This window comes from Leopardus geoffroyi, chromosome D4 (genome assembly GCF_018350155.1).
Source record: "Leopardus geoffroyi isolate Oge1 chromosome D4, O.geoffroyi_Oge1_pat1.0, whole genome shotgun sequence".
Lineage (NCBI taxonomy): Eukaryota > Metazoa > Chordata > Mammalia > Carnivora > Felidae > Leopardus > Leopardus geoffroyi.
The window spans coordinates 84,118,679-84,143,204 of NC_059342.1; the positions used below are offsets into that span (position 1 = coordinate 84,118,679).

The 24,526-nt window shown below is 39.3% G+C and overlaps 1 protein-coding gene and 1 long non-coding RNA gene across 6 annotated transcripts in view; one reads left to right on the forward strand and one right to left on the reverse strand.

Annotated features, from left to right (window-relative positions):
* Positions 1-24,526, reverse strand: part of SCAI (suppressor of cancer cell invasion) — a 153,658-nt gene that overhangs the window by 51,070 nt on the left and 78,062 nt on the right. For all 5 annotated transcript variants that reach the window (XR_006710490.1, XR_006710489.1, XM_045470235.1 and 2 more), the window contains exons 3-6: positions 23,806-23,937; positions 5,143-5,238; positions 4,526-4,612; positions 3,415-3,513 (exon numbers count right to left, since the gene is read on the reverse strand). Coding sequence is in view for 3 of the 5 variants with exons in the window: in XM_045470235.1 (XP_045326191.1) it covers positions 3,415-3,513; positions 4,526-4,612; positions 5,143-5,238; positions 23,806-23,937 (414 nt within the window). In the remaining 2 variants the exon portion in view is untranslated. The remainder of the gene's footprint in view (positions 1-3,414; positions 3,514-4,525; positions 4,613-5,142; positions 5,239-23,805; positions 23,938-24,526) is intronic.
* Positions 2,737-14,610, forward strand: LOC123593762. Its single transcript, XR_006710491.1, has 2 exons — positions 2,737-2,882; positions 14,356-14,610. It is a non-coding gene; the product is annotated as an uncharacterized LOC123593762 (long non-coding RNA).

Consider the following 24,526-nt stretch of genomic DNA (forward strand, 5'->3'; position numbering starts at 1 on the left):
TTATGAAGTCCGTGATTTTTAGGAAACAAAGGGATAACTTTTTTCTTACCAATCCTTACATATCACCCCTTCCTTCCGGTTTCAATTTTCCTCTTCCTAAAGAAAACCTTACTAGCTCTTTCACATCACCAAAACCAAACACTCTCTTGTAAGGTTGTCACAGCACTGGTCACAGGGTTGATAATCTGAGGATTCTCCTTACTTTCTTGACAGATAAACTGTCCATTTAAAAGGACAGGTGAGGGGCGCCTGGGTGGCTCAGTCGGTCGGGCGTCCGACTTCGGCTCAGGTCATGATCTCGCGGTCTGTGAGTTTGAGCCCCGCATCAGGATCTGGGCTGACGGCTCAGAGCCTGGAGCCTGTTTCGGATTCTGTGTCTCCCTCTCTCTCTGACCCTCCCCTGCTCATGCTCTGTCTCTCTGTCTCAAAAATAAATAAATGTAAAAAAAATAATAATAATAAAATAAAAGGACAGGGGATCTGTTCAGTCAGCATCTCTAGGTGTTTGGGGAACAGTATTTTAGATTATCTAGCCTGCCACATTGTCAGAAGTGGAATTCAAAACAGGAGGAAAATTTGTAGGAGGAAAATTTGTAGGATGATGTCAATTCACAGTTGAAATACTAATAAGACAATTCCTTTAATGTTTTGCTAAAATAAAATAGGTTCTATGAATCTATATCATAGATGATACAACTATGTAATGCAGATTACACAAACATACTGAACCAGGGATTAGCAAAGTTTTGTAAATGGCCAGACAGTAAATGTTTTAGGCTCTGCAGGCCCATATGGCGTCTGTAGCATATTTTTCTGTTTTCGTAACACTTTAAAAATATAAAAAGGATTCTAAGCTACCAGACAGTTCAGAAACAGGCCACAGCGTGCCAACCCCTGTATTAAATAAACATACAGAAGTAGGTGGATGTATTCTATTTTGGAAACCACTGTGTTGGACTGCAGCAAAGCACAGATAAAAAAGTCAGTGCTGTCCACTTATACACACGAGAGGCTGTCCCAGGCAGGCCCACAGCCCACTTGCCTGATAACACATGAAACTGTAGAAGAAAAAAATCATCCAATGAATCACACTGGAAAGGTCCACATCACATCCTCCCAATAAACACTACTAGGAAGTGCCAAGGTTCTCAAGTTTAGATTCACGTTTCCCACAACATAAAACTTCCAACACTGTCACCGCTGAAATTGACATCACGATCTTTTGACAAAGTTATTCTGGCACTCCAGAATTGTAGCTTTGTCCAGCCTGCCAGGCCCACTAGTTCTAAAACACTGACTCTTTATATGTTTGCCTGAGACACTATTTTCCGAGGTGGCTAACTGCAATGTGTCCCCAGGCTTCTGGATACTCAGAAACTTCACCATCCCCACATCTAACTCCGACCAGGTTGAGCCTTAGCCATTTGCAATACTAGTCAGGGTTTGTGGCTCCTAGGACAAGTGATTATGTGGCAACGTCTCCTCTACTAAATAGGATGGGCCCTTGGAATGAGCATTTGTTTATGCTTAGTGACAGGCAGTCACTTTGGTGACTGCTGAAATGTACCGTGACTTCTGGCTTTAACAGTCCTTAGGTACTGAGACAGTGCAGAGAGCAGCTGCCCTTTGAGGAGAGATTTTTGCTTTTAAAGCAACTGTGAAATTGTGCAATACTGTTACTTCTTAGTTTTAATCAACCAGCTGTTGATTTTAGCAGCTGTCACTAATAGCTACCCTGACTGTCTCCCTGCTCTCTATGAACTAAGAAACACACAACCCTACCAACTGAGTAAAGTCCTTCCTAAGGTACAGCGAACGAGGGCAAGATTTTGCACACAGGATTGTCCTTTGATTCTAATTTAGTGGCCTAAGGCAAGAGATTTTGTCATCCTGGTTCCAAATAATCCTGCCTCTGTTCATCTGCCTTGCTCTAGGAGGCAGCACAGGAAAACCATTCATATGTGGCATTTGCTATTAGGACAGAAAGTGATTTTCATAAATGAAACTGCTGGATTTGAAGCCAAGGGGCCCAAGGCCAATTTCCCTTTGAGTGAATTAGAAAATGCAGAAATGTGAATTATACAAGGTGTTTCACTGTTGCTTAAAATAGTTCTTTCCTTATATGTCTTTTTCATACTGAGAAGATATCATATAGCCCTTCTGTGTATTTTTAGAAGTAAAACTTATCTCACCAAGAATTCAGACAAATTGTACAACATGAATAGAAAGAAAGCGGGTGGGAGTCTGACGAAATATAACTGTAGTGAAAATACGTGAAGGAAACCATAAGAAAATCTGAAGGAGAGGTGACTAACGGATCTTCTGATGGAAGAGTGAAGCACGGTGACGACTTCGGGGGGAAATGGAGAATCTAGCATCTGTGTGCCTTGCTTGTATCAAGCAACCTCCTCTGGACAAGCCTGAACAGGATCCGCTAGGGAATGGAGGGGATTTACAAGAGTGGGGCTTTCCAAAACATGTTGCTGTTTAGCTGGAAGGCTTATGATAGCCAAACCACAAAGTGTTCTCTAGAAAAATATGTCAAAATTATGTTCTCTTCTACTGCTAAGAGAATATAATCTTTTCACTGTATAACAACTGTGAGTTCTGTTGCCGGTAGTAGGGAGAACATTCACATCTACTACGCCTGAACTTTCTCTTCTAACAATTCCGGGAATACTAGTCACAAAGATTCTCCAGCAGAACCCTGACTTGTTCCGCAATTCCGTCTTCATCTGGAATTAACATCACAGTCTACCTGGGCCCCAAATATGTCTGTAACTCCCATGAGACGATAATCCTCTGAAAGGAAAAGAGAACACCTGTATACCTTCTTTTCTTTCTTCTTCTCCCACCCAAGCACCTACCACACTGCCAGATATGTAAGTGCTCAATGGATTATTATTTGGAATGAATGATTTCTATCTGATTTTTTTTTTCCTACAGCTATGCAACTGTAACATAACGGGTTTATCAAATACAACGTAAACTGCACCGGCAGCCTTTTCTTTAGTCCCACGGACAGCTGTCAACAGGCTTCTGAATGCATATGAATTCAAATTACCCAGGCTAAAAAGGACAAAGGTTATCAGCGAAGCCTCACTTTGGAGTTGTTTCTTTTCTATGAGAATTTGTGTGGCCTTAATCTTTCATATAGAAACAATCAACCCCTTCTTTGTGCTCTGACTCCACTCAGGTACTGTGACATCTGCTAAACATATATTATAACATTTATTGCTTTTAGGTAACATACCTCTGTATGCTTAAGAAGGCCTAGTACATTGTAAGGCACTCAATAAAGCCCATTCAAATGAATAAAAGTTATAAACAAATGTGTGCTTCTCTGCATAATTTCCACACAGACTAAAAATTCTGAGTGTTTTATCTCTTTCTAAAAACATAGTAGGTGCGTACCTGTCCTCTTTATTGACTTGAGAATAATATGATCTCTGTCTGATTGCGGAATAGAAGGAGAAAGCCTCATTCAGATAGCTGGTCTCAGATGTGCGTAGGCTATGGAAAAAAAAATGTTCATATTTGACAGTGTCTCAAACCATTTATGATGAATACTTGTTTCATTCCTCTGCTATTCCTCTACACGAGGGGATGGGAATGACTAAACTAAATTTGAATCAGCAAAGCAATCATCACATCACCCTTACAATGTGTAAAAATAATGGTAATTAAAAAAAAAAAAATACCTCCCCACTGCTCCCAAGCCTTTTTTGATGGCAATCCAAAGTACATATTATTTTCGTTCTTTGAAGGGATTCTCCAAACAGCATTCCACGCAGTTACATCTTTCATGACCTTCCCCAAATCCATACACAGTCATTTGTCCTTTGGTTCATTTCTTTAGTTTTTTTCTCACAGGACTCAGAAATGCGCTAATCAATGTGAACCTTCAGAGGGCGATGTGTTCAGTTCTCTAACATCTTTAGTTTTACAAGGGACTTCTTAAGAAAATATTCTACCCGAAAGAGTGATTTTAACAGGGGAATGATGGATGGTATCTCAAAAGACAGGAAGAGGAAGAAGTTCTATATAGTCCAAACTTTTTATGGTATAACTGATATTACTTTATGAGACCTAGATTCCTAAAAGGAGTGCTCTTCCTTGTTTGACTCATCGCTAAGGATATAATCAAAATTATCTTTATCTGCTTCACAAAACCTTTTAGATATATCTTACAAGTATGAGTTTTAAAGTATTCCCCCCAAAACCACTCATTCAAACATACAAGTTATGTATTAAGATTTAAGTGAAGCGTTTATCTAAAACGGAGATCATAATCATTTAAGTTGTAAATGCATCTGCCCAAATAAACTGTTTGGAAGGTAAGCCTTTTAAGCAAATAATGTTACTTGGATTATGGAAGATCACTTCATAAGACTGTTTTGATTACTATGATCTGGGGTTTCATTTGTACCTCCTTAGTTTTCCCTCCTACCAAGTAAGTATACTTCTGCATGCTGTGTTTAAACCAGGATAACGCTTTATTTTTTTCCATATGCAATTCACTTACTAATAATGGTAGTATAGCTGCCCAATCTTAGAAGCAATTTCCCCTATTTGCCACCGCTTCAAGCCATACCGATTATCCAAGACTTGTCTGTTTTACATAGGAGATAAGAAAATAGAAATAAGAGACTATAAATTCCAAAAATAACCAAATCTGTAAATTTAATAGGATAAAATACCACCCAATTCAGAATTCAAATTCATGAATTTTTCATGAGATTTCAACATCATCATTCAATTAAATTCAAAAAGCAGTATTAAATGTCTATTTAAAGTAAGTTGAAATATGAAAAGAAACCGTTCTGAGCTAAGCTCATGAAAATTAAAAGCAACACCCCCAAATAGCTTTGACCAATAAACAATGCCTACATTAGAATGAAACCATGAATCAGCCTACCTATGTCACAGTTAATCTGAACCATTTCAGATATGACACTGTCTTTAAAAATCAGATGAGAACATTACATTTTAAAACCTTAAATAAAAAGGAAAAAAATCAATTCGTTTTCATTTGCATCATGAAGAGGAAATATATTAAAATGCACCAAGAGATAAAAAGGTCAAAAGTGGGACTAATATAAAATGGACCTTCACTCTCCTGTAACTATAAAATTCCTTTACCGATGCTGCTGCTGGAACTTCCAGAGTTTGGTGTAAACATCAAAAGTTCTTCCAAAATAGGACTGCCACTGCTTCTGCCCATATTGTGGCAAATCTCTGTAATACAAACAAACATGTATTAAATCAATTTCTTATGCTATTTGGAAATTAGGTCTTGTGATGGTACAAACTGGATATATTTAAAACATTTGCATTCAGGCTTTCTTTTACTTAAGTTTATTCATCATTAAGAGACAGAGACAGAGACAGAGACGGAGCACAAGCAGGGGAGGGTCAGAGAGAGGGAGACACAGAATCTGAAGCAGACTCCAGGCTCCAAGCTCTGACCTGTCAGCACAGAACCCGACGTGGAGCTCGAATCCGCAAAGCGTGAGATCACGACCTGAGCCAAAGTCGGACACTCAACCAAATGAGCCACCCAGGCACCCCCAGTCTTTCTTTTAAAAAAAAAGTAACAATTTTGGGAGTGGAAATGGTTTTATAACAAGAGCTCAGGACATGTTCTTTCCTATTCTTCCCTCCTACCTCTGTTCATCCTAGTCTCCTTTGTAGATGCCTGTTCCACGAGGTTTCTAGAACTCTCTTCCCTCTCCCTGGCTGATACTATTCACAGTCACTTATAGACTGATAATTCCAAATGTTTATTATCTTCACAGAAGAACTCAGCACTTTGAAAAACACTCCACTATCTAGAAGTGGATGTGCAGGTGGTATGGTTGTCCTCAATTCTTCTATCCTCTCCCTATGGGTGACACTATACATCCCTGTTCTTGGCCCTGGTGACTCACCGTCCACCCCTTAGAGACAAACTCTTCCCTGTCATAAGGAACATGGGCCTGGCCTTAAGACTTGCTTTGGCCAGTGAAATACAATGGCAAGTTACCCACACCATGTCTGAGAAGATGACGTAAGAGATACTACATAGTTCAGCATTTTCACTTCCCAACAACCTAAGACCAAGATAGGGCTGTTCCTCAGCCTGAAACACAGAGTAAGACACACTTAATGGAGCCTCAGAACTGAAGACATCTTATAGCTAACATGGGAGCTAGAAATAAGTCTCTACTGTACTAACGCACTAACATGTTGAAGTTGTTACGGCAGCCCTATTGAGAAAAAGCCGGTACAGAAATGGATACCAGGAATGGGCTATTTCCATAACAAATACACAACATATGTAACACTGGCATTGGAATTTAGCAGCACCAAACCGTTACTGAAGGCTGGAAAATGATGACACATAGAATACAGCGGCAAAACAGCATCTGCCTGCAATCACTTGGAAAGGAGATGAAGTGACTAACGAACTTACGGATTTATACAAAGAAACCGGGAAAAGTATGTTACTAGCCCTGGATGCTATTAGCTGCACTTAACAAAACATGAGAAAGATGAACTCAGAAAAGAACTAGCTACAAGCAGGGTTGAAAGGAAAAGGGATAACCCACGAGTTCCAGAACTTTCAGAATTGAAAGATAACAACAATTTCTAATGCATACAAGTAAAAGATACAATTGAGAGATGCTGGCTATAAATGCCACTTACAACTGAGTCTCACTCTCAGGGCAAAACCTCTTCATTAAAGTCCAAGAATAAATCCATGAGGGACACCTGGGTGGTTCAGTCTGTTAAGCCTCCTACTTCAGCTCAGGGCATGATCTCACAGTTCGTGGGTTCAAGCCCCACGTCAGACTCTGTGCTGACAGCTCAGAGCCTGGATCCTGCTTCAGAGTCTGTGCCTCCCTCTCTCTCCCTGCCCCTCCCCAACTCACGCTCTGTCTCTCAAAAATGAACAAACATTAAAAAAAATTTAATTAAAAATGTCATTTTTTAAATTAAAAAAATAAATCATTTGACTTGACTAATATGACAGAACTAGAATTGCAGTCATCAATTTTCCCTTATTCTTGAGACTCGGCTCTATTCTATTGGTTTTTGTATTTCCTCATTAACATTCTGTTAATTATTACAGCTTTATAAAAAGTGTGGCATCTTTCTTCTTTTTAAGGAACACCACGGCTGTTCTTGATTCCCTGTACTTGCCCATGACCTTTAGCATTAGCTTATGAAAGTTCTACCAAAAAAAAAAAAAAAAAAGTCCTAATGGGTTCTAATGAGACCTCAATGAATCTAGACATCCATTTGGAGAAATGCCATATTAAAAATAATTTTTAGTGTTGGGGCACCCAGGTGGCTCAGTCGGTTAAGCATCTGACTCTTGATTTCCACTCAGGTTATGATCTCACGTGCGGAGCCTACTTGGGATTTTCTCTCTCTTTCCCTCTCACCCTGCCCCTCCCTTGCTCACACTTGCACTCTCTCTCAAAATAAATAAATAAACATTAAAAAAAAAAACACAATTAAAAGAAGTAACTTTTAGTGTCAGTAGTGTCTCTTTCCATTTATGTTGAAAATAATCACTAAATTTTACAATGCTTTGCACAAAGGTCTAATATTTCTTAGTTCACATTACTCCAATGTCTCATATTTTTATTGATTTGTGAAAGGTATCTGTATTTTTTAAGTTATGTCTTTAAATTATTTTTTGATGGTGGAAAGTTTCAGACATATACAAAAATAGAGAATAGTACAATGAATCCCCATATACCATCCCAAGCTTCAGAGATAATAAATTTGGGGCTGATCCCTTCTACCTGCGGTTGTCAGATAAAGTGTTTTTGTTTGGGGGCCCTCCACTCCTTTTCATTAATCTACCTGTCTGTGGTAATATAACTTTGTCTAAATCAATACCCCTCTGATCACCACTAGCACTATTTTCAATTAAGAAAAGAAGGGCAGGCTATATTTTAGAATGATCCCTATAACCCAAATGTCTACTAAAATACTTAAAATAGAGAAACACTGAAATGTCCCATAGTAAAAGGAGAGACTTTTAAATATAAATTCTCTCATTTAACCTAAGTTCAACTTGTATAAAAGAAATCCTTTATTATTATTTTTTTAATGTTTATTATTTTTTTGAGAGAGAGCAAGTGAGCGAGCAGGGGAGGGGCAGAGAGAGGAGAGAGAAAGAGAGAGAGAGACAGAGAGAGAGAATCCCAAGCAGTCTCCATGCTGTGAGCACAGAGCCCAACACAGGGCTCAGTCTCACAAATCGTGAGATCATGACCGGGGCTTTATTTTTTTTTTTTATTTTTTTATTTTTTTTTAATTTTTTTTTTCAACGTTTATTTATTTTTGGGACAGAGAGAGACAGAGCATGAACGGGGGAGGGGCAGAGAGAGAGGGAGACACAGAATCGGAAACAGTCTCCAGGCTCTGAGCCATCAGCCCAGAGCCTGATGCAGGGCTCAAACTCACGGACCACGAGATCGTGACCTGAGCCGAAGTCAGACGCTTAACCGACTGCGCCACCCAGGCGCCCCACCGGGGCTTTAATCAAGAATGCAACGCTCAACTGACTGAGCCACTCAGGCATCCCAGAAACCCTTTTTTTATCTCACATAAGTAAGTAAGCTGAATGTTCTTGGTAAACTATACTAATATATAGAAATTTGAGGTAGTATTTTATTGTTTGGTTGTTAGGGGGTGGAAGGAGAAATCCTTCCAGATTTCATACATACACAGTATTTGTGTATATAGGCACAGTATTTATCTTGTTTTGTAATGTCAACTTTTTCACTTAATATATAATTAACATTTTTCATGTTTAATATAAACATATGTAGCATGGTGTATAATACACATACATATTTGAGATTAGAAGAAAGAGACCCCCCCACACACACACTCACACACAAAGCTGCTATATATTTTTTAATTTACTTAACAAAGGATACATAATTTCATGGAAATAAGACAGCTACAGAGCAGAAACAGATATAGCTTATGTTTGTAAAGCATTTCTCTTTTTTTAAATTTTTTAAGATTTATTTCTTTTGGGAGAGAGAGTGAGAACACAGGGGAGGAAGAGAAAGAGAGGGGAGAGAGAATCGCAAGCAAGCTCTGTGCTGTCAGCACAGAGCCTGACGTGGGGCTCAAATCCACAAACTGTGAGATCATGACCTGAGCCGAAACCAAGAGTCAGGGGCTTAACCAGCTGAGCCACCCAGGCGCCCCTGTATAGCATTTCTCCTGCCCCAGTCAGGTATCTTGCTATTGGTGACACTTGCCCTGCAATTAGACAAGGTATAGTTACTACATATAATTCTACCAAGTGCTAAGTACTACAAAGGCCAGAGAATGTGATGTGAAATATGATTTCTACAATCAAAGAGCTTATTATTTAGTTAAATAGAAAAGACTAACACACGTACAGAAAAAGAAAAAATAGCACATAAGTATTAACTTATATGGTACTGAATCAAAATAACAGAAGACTGTAGAAAAGAGACATATTGGAGGGCTTGAGGAGTCAGGGAAAGCTGCTTAAAGAGAGAGAGATGGATACGCAAAAGAGAAAGAAGAGATCATCAAGGAGAGAGAGAGAGAGAGAGAGAACTAAGATAATATGTAAGAGGAACAAAGGCAATTATCAGCTAATAAAACCGTAGCCAGACCTCATTCATGCAACTGTGGACAGCTAGTGGTGGATGGCCTCCCTCAGACATCTCACCGTTGCCTGGCTGGCAGCAAGGGTGCTGGGTCATGTGTTTCTCATCCAATAGGCTAGCTCAGTTTCCATGAGGTTGGTTGCAAGGATCCCAAAAGCAGCAAAAGAGAGGGCGGCTCTAATGTGCATCGTTCTTTTTTGATTCTTTGCATCATGTTTGCACCACCCCACTGGCTAAAGGAATCGTCATGGCCAAGCCCAGAGTCAGTGTGGGAGGGGATGACTCAGGGGCATGGATACGAGGAAGGGAATGATTTTTATAGGCAATCTACCACAGAGATCTTATATTTTTTTCTTTCTTTTTCAATTTTGAAAACAATAGAAGTCTCTTTTAAAACAAAAATGCTATACAGTATATAGAGTAAGAAGTAAAAAATACCCTATTGTTTTCCCCCTCAATTCTAGCCCCCAGAAATAACCACCATTAAGGATGCATTTTCTATGTACATTTAAGTAAATATGTGAGTTTTTCTATTATTTTACATAAATGGGATCAAACTACATATAATGTTCTATAACATGCCTTTTCACATGTCTTTTAAATTTAATAATATGTCAGGGTTTTTAAATACACACATAATTATATCAACATTTACTGTATACCATAAACAAACTATTTAACCAATCCCTTCTTAACATTTATATTGCCTCTAGTTTTTCCCTGTTATAAAAATGCTGCAGGGGCGCCTGGGTGGCTCAGTCGGTTGAGCATCCGACTTCGGCTCAGGTCATGATCTCACAGTCCATGAGTTCGAGCCCCATGTCGGGCTCTGTGCTGACAGCTCGACAGGCTTGGAGCCTGCTTCAGATTCTGTGTCTCCCTCTCTCTGACCCTCCCCTGTTCACGCTCTGTCTCTCTCTGTCTCAAAAATAAATAAACATTAAAAACAAATTTTTTTAAATGCTGCAATGAACACCTTCATACTAATAATTTTGAATAGTTATGTGATAATGAGTAAAAGGTAAATTCTGTAAGTGGAGTTAATAAGTGAAAGAAGATATGCATTTCTCTACCAGATGTTAAGACAACAAATAAAAAAGCAAAAGGTTTCCCTACATGAAATTTTCAGGTATACGTAACACGAATGAGCTCCTGACTGCATTTTAAAATCCATTTCCATTATCCTTATGATAAGGAGAAAGTCATTTCAGATTATAGAAATAGGTTAACTACAGACACCAGTTTCCACATTTATTGCAAGTTTTCCTCTTTTTTAACGTTTCCATGTACCTCCAGCAAGAAAGAGCTAATCAGATATTTTAAAATTGAAGTTGCCGCCAGAATCTTTAAGACTCTTATCATGCAGCTGCTGCTAGGAAGACTGTGTTATTACATAACAGCATTAAGTTGCAACATCACCATCACCTCCACGGGAACTGACAACTCTTGGGTGCTTCTTTACCGATACTGTGTGAAGTCTTTAGGCAAATTTTCAAGGAAGCATGTGCTTCCAAGTTCTTCCGAGTTTCCCAACTGACAGATTTAATAAACCTCAGTAATACATTCTGTTACGAGAGAAAACAGAACTAGATACAACTCAGTGCTTTATGTCATGACTATGTATATAATTTCAAGTGTTCAGCGTAAAGGGCTTTACGGAAGGGAATTTTGTATGAGGGCTGAAAGCACATAATTGGTGATCCAAAAGGCCAAAACAAGTAAGTTGTAGTATACAAATATTTTCTGATATAGCTATGAACAATGCTGGCCAAATTCTATAGTATTTTCCTCAAAACAATTTAGAACATCTGCCACCCCAGCCATAGGGGCACCTGGGGTGGCTCAGTCAGCTGAGTGCCAGACTCTTGATTTCGGCTCAGGTCATGATTCCAGGGTCGTGGGATTGGGCCCCGCGTTGGGCTTTGCAGTGGGCATGAACTCTACTTAAGATTATCTCTCTCTCTGCCACTCACCCCACTTGCATGCTCTCTCTCTAAAAATAAACAGACAAACAAATAAATACATACATAAAAATAAAAACAAAAACTCAGGGGCACCTGGTTGGCTCATTCGGTTAAGAGTCCAACTCTTGATTTCAGCTCAGGCCATGATCTCGCTGTTACTGAGTTTGAGCCCCTGCACTGTAAGTGCAGAGCCTGCTTGGGATATTCTCATTCTCTTTCTCTCTCTCTCTCTCTCTCTCTCTCTCTCTCCCCCTCTCCCTCTCTCTCTAACCCCACGCTCGCTCAAGCATGCGCATCCTCTCTCTTTCTCTAAATAAACAAACTTTAAAAAAAGTAATAATTAGAGGCACCTGAGTGGCTCAGTTGATTAAGCATCCAACTTTGGCTCAGGTCATGATCTCCTGGTTTGTGAGTTCAAGTCGTACATCAGGCTCTCTGCTGTCAGTGCAGAGCCTGCTTTAAATCCTGTCTCCCTCTCTCTCTCTCTGCCCCTCCCGTGCACATTCTCTCGCTCTCAAAAGTAAGTAAACAAACATAAAAAAAAATAAAAAATAAAAAAATAGTAATAAAAAAATTAAAACGCAGCTATACAGACAGGAATTTCTTTTTCAACACAGAGTTAAATTTTTGTTTAACTTCCTAAAGGCTAAGTCCTGTGACCACCCCTTCTCTAATAAGACCTATCACAGAAGCTAATATACATACCACTATAATTTGATTAGAGTCTAAAACTAACTAAGGTATTTTATAAAGAGGTTTAGACAAATTCCTCTACTATTCAGAGCTTGACTATGGTTTTAAACTCTGAATACATCATTTGGTTATTAATACTGATGTCAGAGATGGGAAATTAATGGTCCATAGAATTAAATTAAATGGGGCTCTGTGAATTATCCTGTAAGTTAAATGACCTGATATTTCACTTTCTGCAAAGGCACCTATGTTATAAATTGACTGCCATATTCTTCTTCCAAAGCGTTAGTAGAAATTGAAAGTATGACACTTATCTCGCTCCTTTTTTTTAAATCCTCAACTCTACCAACGAAAGTTCAGAGACTACAGTAGCAAAAAGTGTCGTGCAAATGATTAAACCTGGTTCTTATCTCAGAGATGTTTCCAATGTAACGCTGAGATGTCAAAACTTAGGAAACCTCTTCTGGGTTTCTATAAATCAACCATCCTAACTAAGCGGAATTAGCTAAGATGGCTGACACCCACCCACACCTGACATCCCAGCCCAATAGCCACCCTTCCATCCTCACATCCGTCCTCCCTGTGGCGTGTTGCCGTGCACCATGTCCACCATCTTGAAATTCTCTCCTTTCTGTCCTTCCTGTTCTCTTCTCCTGGCTTCTCTTTCCTTAGTCCCATAGTTAAATGCTTGGCTTCTCTAGGGCATATATGTGTGTATGTAAACACATTTACACACACATACACACACACACACGTACACACACACACACACACACACACACACACACACACACACACTAAGGATCAAGGACCTTAAGCGAGTTGTCTGGGAACTCATGACCAGTAAATTGTTGAACTACGATTCAAATCCAAACCTTCTAACCCCTAATCTAATGTTCTCTTCTTTGCACCATAAGGGAAAACAATTTAGATTTTGATTCTACATTAGTAATTTCTTCTCTGTGAGCTCATTCTGCTCCCCAGGTCATGGGATGCAATTGACCTCCAACAAAGCCATGACCAAAGCTGTAGTCAAAGGCATAACTCAACTCCTCTGAACAAGGTTTTCAGTCAAGGAGCACAGTGTCCCATCACACATTCTTGTTTACACAGAGAAGACTGTATTACATACAGTGACATCTTTGTTCTAATCCATGCCTCTGTGTTCATTTGTACGCCAGACAAAATTGTGTTCAGGACCTGCAAGGCCAATCAGCAATTCCTTGTTTTAACATCGGCATGTTTGTTTGTTTTTTTTAACCAACTGGCATACCTGGTTTCCAAATTTAGGTTTAAGAATCGATCTATGAGTTGGAAGGTGTTGGGGGTACCCACAGGTCTAGACTGTTAAGGCTGAGTGTTTCCTTTGGGGAGGATATCTTAATGATACCACTATATCAACTTTTTAAAATTTTATTTATTTTTGAGAGTGAGAAAGAGTGCACACACGTGAGCATATGTGGGAGAGGGGCAGAGAGAGAGAGACAGAGAGAGAGACAGAGAATCCAAGCAGGCTCTGCACTGTCAGCACAGAACTCGACATGGAGCTCAGTCTCACTAACCGTTGCTTAATTGACTGAGCCACCCAGGCATCCCAACTCTTTTGTTTACTGAAGAGGGAGAAAAGCTTTTTTTGAATGAGAAATTGAGAAAAAATGCACAAGAGTGCTTGATTAGGTAGAAGGTGGACATTCCCTTTATCTCTGCATCCTGCTCCCATCGCTAGCCCTGTACCTAGAATGGTGTGGGCACACAGAAAGCACTTAGTACATCGTTCCATTCCTAAGGATGGTTTATGAATTTGAATAACTTTGAATAATCACCCTTAGTTTGAATTTAGAAATGCCAAGCCAAATAAAGCTACGGAATGCTGTCTTCTCCTCCTGTGAACCAGCTCCAGGGGAAGTATACAAAATCTTACACTTAGAAATACATTTATTTTCCACTGGCCCCTTGCACATAGAAAAAAAAGGTTGTCAAGTTTTAAAGTCCTCTAAGGTGTTGCTGCCTTGTCCCTCCAAAGGTCTGTGACTATTTTGTAGGTATGATGTTACCCAAAGGAGTTCTGCAGATGTGGATTTCTCAGAGAACCAAGAAGATGAGTGCAAAAAGCCAGGAACTGCGTCATTCCTACATCATTAGAGTATTCTCCTGTGTCACCTCCAGAGAAGAGGCTATCAGAGCTTCCCTGTAAGTTTTGGGATCCTTACTCCTACACTAAGGAAAAACTTCTCTGAGGTAGCACTTCCCAAATTAGAACCCATTGTATTAACATAAGCTATTGCTTATCTGCCAAAGTTTTGTTTTTCTCATTTATGAGCCAAGAAAATCGGTGCTAATGAGGTTGTTTTGAGGATTTAGTGAAATCTATTATTCTTAAAATCTTTCCTTTTTCTCTTTACACTACTCCTGGAAGATCTTAGAAGATCGCACACAAAAAGACAAAAAAAAAAAGCAAAACAAAACAAGTAAACACAAATACCTTCCCCCTTACCAATCCCTGGTCTAACCCACTAGCAATTATAAAGGTGAAGATGTGTCAGGGCGCCTGGGTGGCTCAGCCGGTTAAGCTGAGACTTCGGCTCAGGTCACGATCTCACAGTTCATGAGCTCAAGCCCCGAGTCAGGCTCTGTGCTGACAGCTTGGAGCCTGGAGCCTGCTTCGGATTATCTGTCTTCCTCTCTTTCCGCCCCTCTCCTGCTCATGATCTGTCTCTCCAAAATAAATAAAAACTAAAAAAAAAAAAAATTTTTTTTGATAAAAAGGTGAAGATGTGTATTTTTGTTCCTAGCCAGGCCTGACAATTAAGATCTTAGAAAACGGTAACTTTTTAGGTCAGGTTATACTGAACTTTGATAGTCAAAAAGAATTAATTAGAAATATACTCATCTATTTTAGTGTTTAAAATTTTGGTATATCATTTAAATAGCTGATTTTCTGGATTCTGGGGAAAGGACAGCAGCATAGTTTCAGCTACTCAGGTACATTCCAAAAACAGACAGAAACATTAGATAACAAAACCAAAACCCCAAACAAAAGTAAAAAGTAAGTGTTATGTCACTTCAAAATTCATATGTTGAAGTCCTAACCCCCAGTAACTCGGAATGTGCATTTGGACATGGGACCTTTATTTATTTATTTATTTATTTATTTATTTATTTTTATTTTTTTTTTCAACGTTTTTTTATTTATTTTTGGGACAGAGAGAGACAGAGCATGAACGGGGGAGGGGCAGCGAGAGAGGGAGACACAGAATCGGAAACAGGCTCCAGGCTCCGAGCCATCAGCCCAGAGCCCGACGTGGGGCTCGAACTCACGGACCGCGAGATCGTGACCTGGCTGAAGTCGGACGCTTAACCGACTGCGCCACCCAGGCGCCCCAAGGACATGGGACCTTTAAACAAATATAGTAATTAAATTGAAACAAGGCCTTTTGGGTGGGCACTAATATAATCTGACTTGTGTCCTATAAGGAGGAGATAAGGACACACACAGAGACACCAGGGATGCGCACGTATGGAGGGATGACTAGATTTAAGTACACAGTGAGAAAACAGCCATCTCCAAGCCAAGGAGTGAGGCCTCAGAAAGAGCCAACTTTGCTAGTACCTTGATCTGGGACTTTTAGCCTCCAGAACGGTGAGATAATAAATTTCTGTTGTTTAAGCAACCCAATCTGTGATATGTTGTTATGTTATGTGATATGTTATGATATGTTATGATAGTCCTAGCAAACTAACAGAGTAAGTAATAAAGTATCCTTCAAATCCCCAAATACAGGTGGATAGGGACAAATCACCAACAGCCAAAAGACCTGCAGGCTATTGGCATCTGTACAGGAAGAGACAGAAGAAACAAACAGGGACATCTGATGGACCTGTGAAGAAGAGAACCCCCAAACAGCCAGTATATATTCTCCAGAAAGCACAGTGGATCATTTTGTGAACAGAAGCTAAAAGTGGGAGGAATTTTGCCTGAGTCAATAGCCATACATGGGTACTGAGTACCTGAAAAGTGGCTCATCTAAACTCAAATGTATGTTAAGTTTATATAAAATATTCAGGGGGCACCTTAGTGGCTCAGTTGGTTGAGCATCCGCCTTCAGCTCAGATCATGATCTTGTGGTTCATGAGTTTAGGCCCCGCACGAGGCTGTCTGCTGTCAGCATGGAGCCTGCTTTGGGTCCTCTGTTCTCTCCTCCCTTCTCTCTGCTCCTTCCCCACTCATGTTTTTTCTCTCTCTCTCTCAAAAATAAAAAAAATAAGCATTAAAAAAGTTAATAAAATATTCAGTGTACTTCAAGGACTAAGTATGAAAAAAAAGAATGTAAAAGATCTCAATAATTTTTCTATATTGATGACATGTTGAAATAAAGTATTTTAGATATATTAGATCAAACAAATTATTAACATTAATTTCATTTTTGCCTTTTTACATTTTTTAAGATCTGGCTACTAGACAATTAAAATCACATTTGTGGTTCGTACTAAATTTTTATTAGTCCACACTTCTCTACATCATGTGACCAAGATATCCACTGCACTCTGGTGGCAGTCTACCTCAAATGCATGTGCAATTCTTTTGAGCAATAAGCCACAGAAAACCAAAATATTTATTACAAGCTTCTACAGCTACTTTAAGCATCATCTTTGAAATAACATATACTCTACTATGTTTTTAAACTTTTTAAAAATGTTTTTATTTATTTTTGAAAGACAGAGAGAGACAGAGGATGGGTGGGGGAGGGGCAGAGAGAGAGGGAGACACAGAATCTGAAGCAGGCTCCAGGGTCCGAGCTGTCAGCACAGAGCCCAAAGTGGGGCTCGAACTCATGAACCGTGAGATCATGACCTGAGCTAAAGTTGGATGCTCAACTGACTGAGCCACCCAGGCGCCCCACAGATACCCTACTATTACCGGTGTGCAGAGCTTGCCTCAAGGAAGGTATGAATTTTTTGAGGAAAGAAGAGAAGGAAGAGGGAGGGGCAGAAAAAGAAGGAAGAAAGAGGAAGGAAGGGTTGCAGGAGGGGAGGAAAAGGACAAGGGAACAGACCGTTCATCTCCCAGTTACCCTTTCCTACTTAGGAACCAGGGCATCCTAAAAATAGGCTCTTCAAGGAAGTATTGTGGGGGATTTCTTCTTTAATTTGAAATATTAGAAGCCTATTTAATCAAAACAATTTCTGCAGTTATTTTTATTTAAGACCATTATACTTCACTTTGGCACACTTCTCTGTCAATGTATATTTGTGGCCTCCAGTGCTTATTTTGGCTATGTGTATTTGCTCTTCCAGAATCAAATAATCAGTGATTTGGAGGCCTCTGCTGTCTCAAAGCACCGACAGTCATGGATATCACTGGCAGGGACAGCTGTGTATCTCAAATACATGTCTCAAGATGCTGTCTTATATAATCCCAGCAAGTATTCCATTCTGCTCCGGCAGTCTCAGTCACCATGGTAACTGGAACCCTGCAAGCACTGGGGCTTTTGATCATTTTCTGACAGTATTCAAAGATATTTCTAACATTATTCTCACTTCATTACTACTGTAACTACATGCAAGAGCTATTAAAGGAAAAACACCATTCATTTTATCTATTTCTCACTCTCTTGGTCTATGTTTTCTTACACAGTGAGTGGAAACAGCTTATTTATTATGCACATAATATAAGGAGATATTTTCAGGCAAGAAAAACACTTTGTTAAGATATTCACATCTAGGGGCACCTGGGTGGCTCAGTCAGCTAAGCATCTGACTTCGGCTCAGGTCATGATCTCGTGGTTCGTGAGTTCGAGCCTCCCACAGGGCTTGCTGCTGTCAAAGCAGAGCCCGCTTTGGATCATGTGTCCTCCTCTCTGTCTCTCTCTCTCTCTCTGCCCCTCCCCCACTCATGCTTTCTCTCAAAAATAAAATAAATGTTATAAAAAATATTCATGCCTAGGAAAATTAAAAGGTTCTGAGAACTTAGATGAACGACGTAATATAAGGTGGAAAGACACACCTTCAAGGGCAAAAAGGGAATTTATTACATCTAAGTAAGACATTATATAGAAACTCTGAAGCCTTTCATGAACTGAAATGCACTTTTTTGCTCTGCTCATAAGGAGTTTAAAAGTCCAAGTGACAGGGAACACAGGTGGTTGCTGAGGTGCTAAATGTTCTGCTGGTTTTTTTTTTTTTTTAGGTTTACTTATCTATTTTGAGAGAAAAAGAGAGGGCGAGCAAGTAGGGGAGGGGCAGAGAGAGGGAGAGAGAGAATCTCAAGCAGGCTTTGCACTGTCAGCACAGAGCCCCGTGCAGGACTTGATCCCATGACGTTGAGATCATGACCTGAGCCAAAATCAAGAGTCAGACACTCAACCGTCTGAGCCACCCAGGCGCCCCATATGTTCTATTTCTTTATCCAAGTACAAGCCACATGGATATGCTCCATTTGTAAAAAATACATTCATAATCTTTGTACTTTTCTGCAAGTCTATTACACTGCATTGTAAGTTTAATAATTAGCTTGTGAACTCAAGAAAAATAGAGAAAGCATGAAGGAAAGCTAGCCAAAATTGATAAACACTAACAGTGAGAGGAATGTCGGGAAGGAAGGGCCCCATGTTAAAGGCTATGCTACTCTAGCTGGGTCCCCACTTTCCCATTTCCCCAAGTCCCAAAACTGGTCCAGACCACCACCAATGTATTTCTTCTTCTCTATAAGCACTATGATCCTGTTTTCTATTCAGATCAACATAGATATAAAGAGGGAAAACAACCAAAAAAATTTTCTTTTCATTTTTCCCAAAGAAATCCTCTCTATTTCAAAAGAAATGCACTAAAACTGTATCACCCCTTGAAAAGCAGAGAGGTTTTTAATTCGCATAACTCAAAGAGCTACTTTGGAGAGGGAATGGGAGAGCAGTGTGGAGAAGAATGCCACACACCCCACAACCACCACCATGGGGAACTCAAACACAACCTACAGAACTGATAAATAGAGGCCTTTCCAACCAAGGCCTAATACTGAACAAAGCATTTTCATTTAGATAAACAAGCAGAGAAAATACACACCCCCATATGTACCAGACATTTTGAGAAAATCAACCCCCAAATATATTTGGTCTTTGGTTAGGGACCAAACTGGGCGGTAAAAGCAAACAGTCCCCGCTAAGAGCTACTAGGGTATACAGAACATCAATTTAATATAGAATTTTTGATAAATCAAGATCATGAAGAACATACTGTTTTTGTAATTCGCTCTTTTTCATTTATTTATCCACCAAATCTTTTTAATAATTCTATATCATTCTGTTTGTGTGTGTGTATGTGTGTAAAACAGATGTTCTTAAAAAGTGAAAAAAAGGAAGAGAATCAAAGTACTAATCTCTCAGGAAACTTCACACTTGCACTGCCATTAGCTACATCTCTCTCAAACAGCAACCCAAAAGCATTCAGAGAATATATATACTTTACTCACCATATTTATTACAGAAATAATTAAGGCTGTTTAAAATAAAGAGGGCCCTGGGCGCACCTGGGTAGCTCAGTCGGTTAAGTGTTCAACTCTTGATTTCGGCTCAGGTCGTGATCTCACAGTTCGTGGGATCGAGCCCTGCATCAGGCTCTGTGCTGACACTGTAGAGCGTGCTTATGATTCTCTCTCTCTGTCTTTCTCTCTCTCCCTCTCTCTCTGTCTCTATCCCTCCCCTGATCCTGCGCTCTCTCTCTCAAAATAAATAAATATTAAAAAAAAATAATAAAAAATAAATTTTTTTAAAGAGGGCCCTGTACACAAAACACTGAAAATAAATCCCTGATGAATTTGCTTATCCATTCCTCTAGGCCAAAATTTATTATTAGTATTTTCAAATTTTATTTTATTTTATTTTATTTTATTTTATTTTTTAAATATTAATTTAAATGATTGATTTCTTTTTGGGAGAGTGCAAGCAGGGGAGGTGCAGAGAGAGGGGGGCAGAGGATCAGAAGCAGGCTCTGCACTGACAGGCTGACAGCAAGGAGCCTGATGTGGGGCTTGAACCCATGAACTGCAAGATCATGACCTGAGCTGATGTTGGATGCTCAACCGACTGAGCCACCCAGGCACCCCACGATTCTCAAATTTTAAAAATAGCACTTTGGGGAAGTACTACTCCACATCTGGGAGGCAATCAATATATTAGGATAGAAAATACTGCTTTCAGGGGTGTTTGGGCGGCTCAGTAGGTTGTGTCCAACTCTTGATCTCGGCTCAGGTCATTATCTTGCAGTTCATGGGATCAAGCTCTGCACTGGGCCCTGCTTGAGATTCTCTCTCTCCCTCTCTGCCCTTTCCCTGCTTGCACGTGTGTGGGTGTTCTCTCTCTCTAAATAAATAAACATAAAAGAAAGAAAAAAAGAAAGAAAGAAAGAAAGAAAGAAAGAAAGAAAGAAAGAAAGCAAGCTGTGGCCACAGTGCCAGAGTGATATAATGTAAGTTAAGAAAAAAAAATAGTGCTTTCTGGGTAGCAATTTATGGTATCTGCAAGTTACACATGTATACTGACAAAATTATTGACTTAACAAATGAAGGGAAATTTCAAACTGGTGAGATTATGTACTGAATATTTCAAAAAACAAAGTCAAAAGGATTAATTCTTTATTTCTTTTTAAATGTTTATTTTTGAGAGAGAGAGACAGAGCACAAGCAGGGGAGGGGCAGAGAGAGAGCGAGACACAGAATCTGAAGCAGGATCCAGGCTCTGAGCTGTCAACACAGAGCCCAAAGTGGGGCTCGAACTCATGAACCATGAGATCATGACCTGAGCTGAAGCTGGAGCCACCCAGGTGCCCAGAAGGATTAATTCTTGGACCCGATACAGTTTCAAGAGCTCAAGAACTAAACTGAAATAGGTATCACAAGCATATTATAATAAATTTCTGTAACAATAAATAAACAGTCCTAAAGATTAGATCTCGTGTAACCTCTCCATGTATTAGGTTTTCCTACCATCCCCACAGACACAATTTTACTCTGCAATTACTTTAAAACTAAATAAAATCAAAAATTCAAAAATAAAAATAAAATCAGTGTGATCATTAAAACGGCACTTTAAAAAAAGATCAAAATGAGACACATTTGAGCTGTTAAATTGATCTGCACAACAAATTTAAATTTAAAATTTGCACATTTAAAAAGAGGGTAAAATAAAACAATCAACTCTAGTTACGTGTTTTGTACTATATATTGTCATCGTGTGGCTTAAAGATGAAGACGTACTTTAACGCGATTTACAAACTGTAGAATGCTGTGTGGAAATGTGTTACTGTTACTGTTGTTGTAGCTACAGAGTGATTTTAGCCAGATGGAGAGTCTCTAGCAAGAGATTACTTGAGCTTTAAGGACTCATTTATGATCCAGAATCAGATTAGGAAAATAATTCCTTTTTAAGAAGGGAGATGCCACTAAATTCAATATGCTTCTCAAACATACTCAGTGAAGACATACTCATACTATACTCATTCTTATATTCAAATAAGAATATATAGAGAAGCTAGTAAACTTTGGGTCAAAACGTAGTATCTAGGGCTTTTTATTAAGCAGTATAGCAAAAAATGCTGATATGAAATGACAAGATGGCATACATCCCATAAAGAGTAAATGAATACAAAAAAAGAGTATGTCTGGCATATGGTGGACATATTTCAGAGACATTTTCTGAAAACGAAATGATGTAAACGAGAACAGAGATGAAAATCAAGAGTAGGTCATTACAGAGGACCTGAGCTGGATGTTCACTCTAGGCATTACAAGTATAAAAAGGAGGGAGGACAAGGGACAAGAAAAAATATGGAAGAAATGCAATAATCAGTTGAAAAAATATGTTTTCTTTTTTAAATTTTATTTATTTATTTTGAGGGATAGAGAGAGAGATCAGAGGGAGGGGCAGAGAGAGAGGGGGGGAGAGAGAGAATCTGAAGCAGCCTTCATGCTTATCAGCGCAGAGCCGAACATAGGAACTGATCTCACAAACCATGAGATCATGACCTGAGCAGAAACCAAGAGTCGGATAGTCAATAAACTGAGCCACCCAGGTGCCCCAGAAAATAATTCTTTTTATTTATTTATTTTTTTAACATTTATTAATTTTTTTTTTTTTTCAACGTTTATTTATTTTCGGGACAGAGAGAGACAGAGCATGAACGGGGGAGGGGCAGAGAGAGAGGGAGACACAGAATCGGAAACAGGCTCCAGGCTCTGAGCCATCAGCCCAGAGCCTGACGCGGGGCTCGAACTCACGGACCGTGAGATCGTGACCTGGCTGAAGTCGGACGCTTAACCGACTGCGCCACCCAGGCGCCCCATAACATTTATTATTGAGAGACAGAGAGAGACAGCATGAGCATGGGAGGGGCAGAGAGAGAGGGAGACACAGAATCCGAAGCAGGCTCCAGGCTCTGAGTTGTCAGCACAGAGCCTAAGGCAGGGCTTGAACTCACGAACCGCAAGATCATGACCTGAGCCAAAGTCGGACACTTAACCAACTGAGCCACCCAGACCCCAGAAAATAATTCTTTAAAAAGTTGCAATTAATCTGATTATTACCAGAAGCTGATCCTAAAGATTCTTCTCTGGCACAAAATAGAAAGCAGCAGAGTACAGAAGTTAAGAAACCTGCCTTTGGAATCCTTCATTTAACAAATGTTTATGAAGCATCTGCAATGGGCCAGACCCTGGCCATTATGTATAGAGAAACCGTGACAAACAGGGTCCTATTCTTGGGAATATTAGTTTTATGTAAGAAGACATTATAGGCAAATTAATAAGATTGCTCAAGACAGTCATCAGTTTTATTAAAAAATTAAATGAATATAGGGATAAAGTGACTGAAAGTGTAACTTTAGATACAGTGGTCATGGAATATTATCAAATGAATATTTGATAATCTTGTAATTATCTTTATAATTGTAAATGTTTTCTCAAAAGACACATTAACTTCAATACCCCAATGTGTAAAATCAGATGTAAATAGGGTATGATGTGGGGGTGCCTGGGTGACTCAGTCGGTTGAGCGTCTGACTTCGGCTCAGGTCATGATCTCACAGTTCGTGAGTTCCAGCCCCGCGTCGGGCTCTGTGCTGACAGCTCAGAGCCTGGAGCCCGCTTCAGGTTCTGGGTCTCCCTCTCTCTCTGCTCCTTCCCCACTAGTGCTCTGTCTCTCTCTGTCTCTCAGAAATAAAAACAAACATTAAAAATAAATAAATAAATAGGGTATGATGTGGAATACCGTATACAAAACCATCTAACAAAACTGCTCGCCTCAACTTGAAGGAAACAGTTTTCCTCTTTCTTATTGTCTTCTCATCTGAAAATGAAGAGGGTCAAAACAGCATGATCACCTGACCTCTAATACAGGTATTTATAAAACATTCTATCCATAACTTTCAGAAACTTACCACACACCAGCCATAGGGAAAAAAACACAGAACTAGAGAAAAGTTTAAGGCATCAAGAGTCCACTAACCTTAATCCGTTGAACAGTTGCTTAGATTTATCCAGAAGGTAACAAAAATCTGTAACTGTTTTCCTCTCTCCCTGTGGGATATCATCTTCAGCACCTCCAGAGGACATGATTTCTTTAAGAGCAAATTCAGTCCTGTAGGAAAACATATGTCCATTTATCCAGTAGATAAGAATAAAATGAGGAACATACCTTAATTATATTATTTGATAGCATTTTTTTCAAGATACAGAATTCTTCTGATCACAGTCAAATCATCAAAATAACCTAAGTGCACGATGGTGTGGGAAAACACTCTCATATTGTCAGTAGGAATGCAAGTTGGTACATCATATTGGAAATACTATTTGAATGCCTTTTGACCTACTCCTCTATTTGATCCATTCTGTAAATCCATCCTTGAAAATGATCTGTAAATGTAAAACACTTTATCCATAAAGGTATTTATTTCAGTATCATCATACAGTATTTAAAAACTGGTAACAACCTACAAGAATCAAAGAGGGCAATTATCAAGTGCTTCACAGAACACTAACAACTACACTCTACCCTATCACTAACTTACATTTAAGATAATTAGATGAAGACACCTCAGTGTAAAAGGGATATAAAAACTATACATACACATATATTAAAGCTATCTTTGATTGAAACCAAACTACCTTCATATGTAATCAATCATGTTAATCAGCCATTTTAATTTTTTTATTTTTTATTTTGAGAT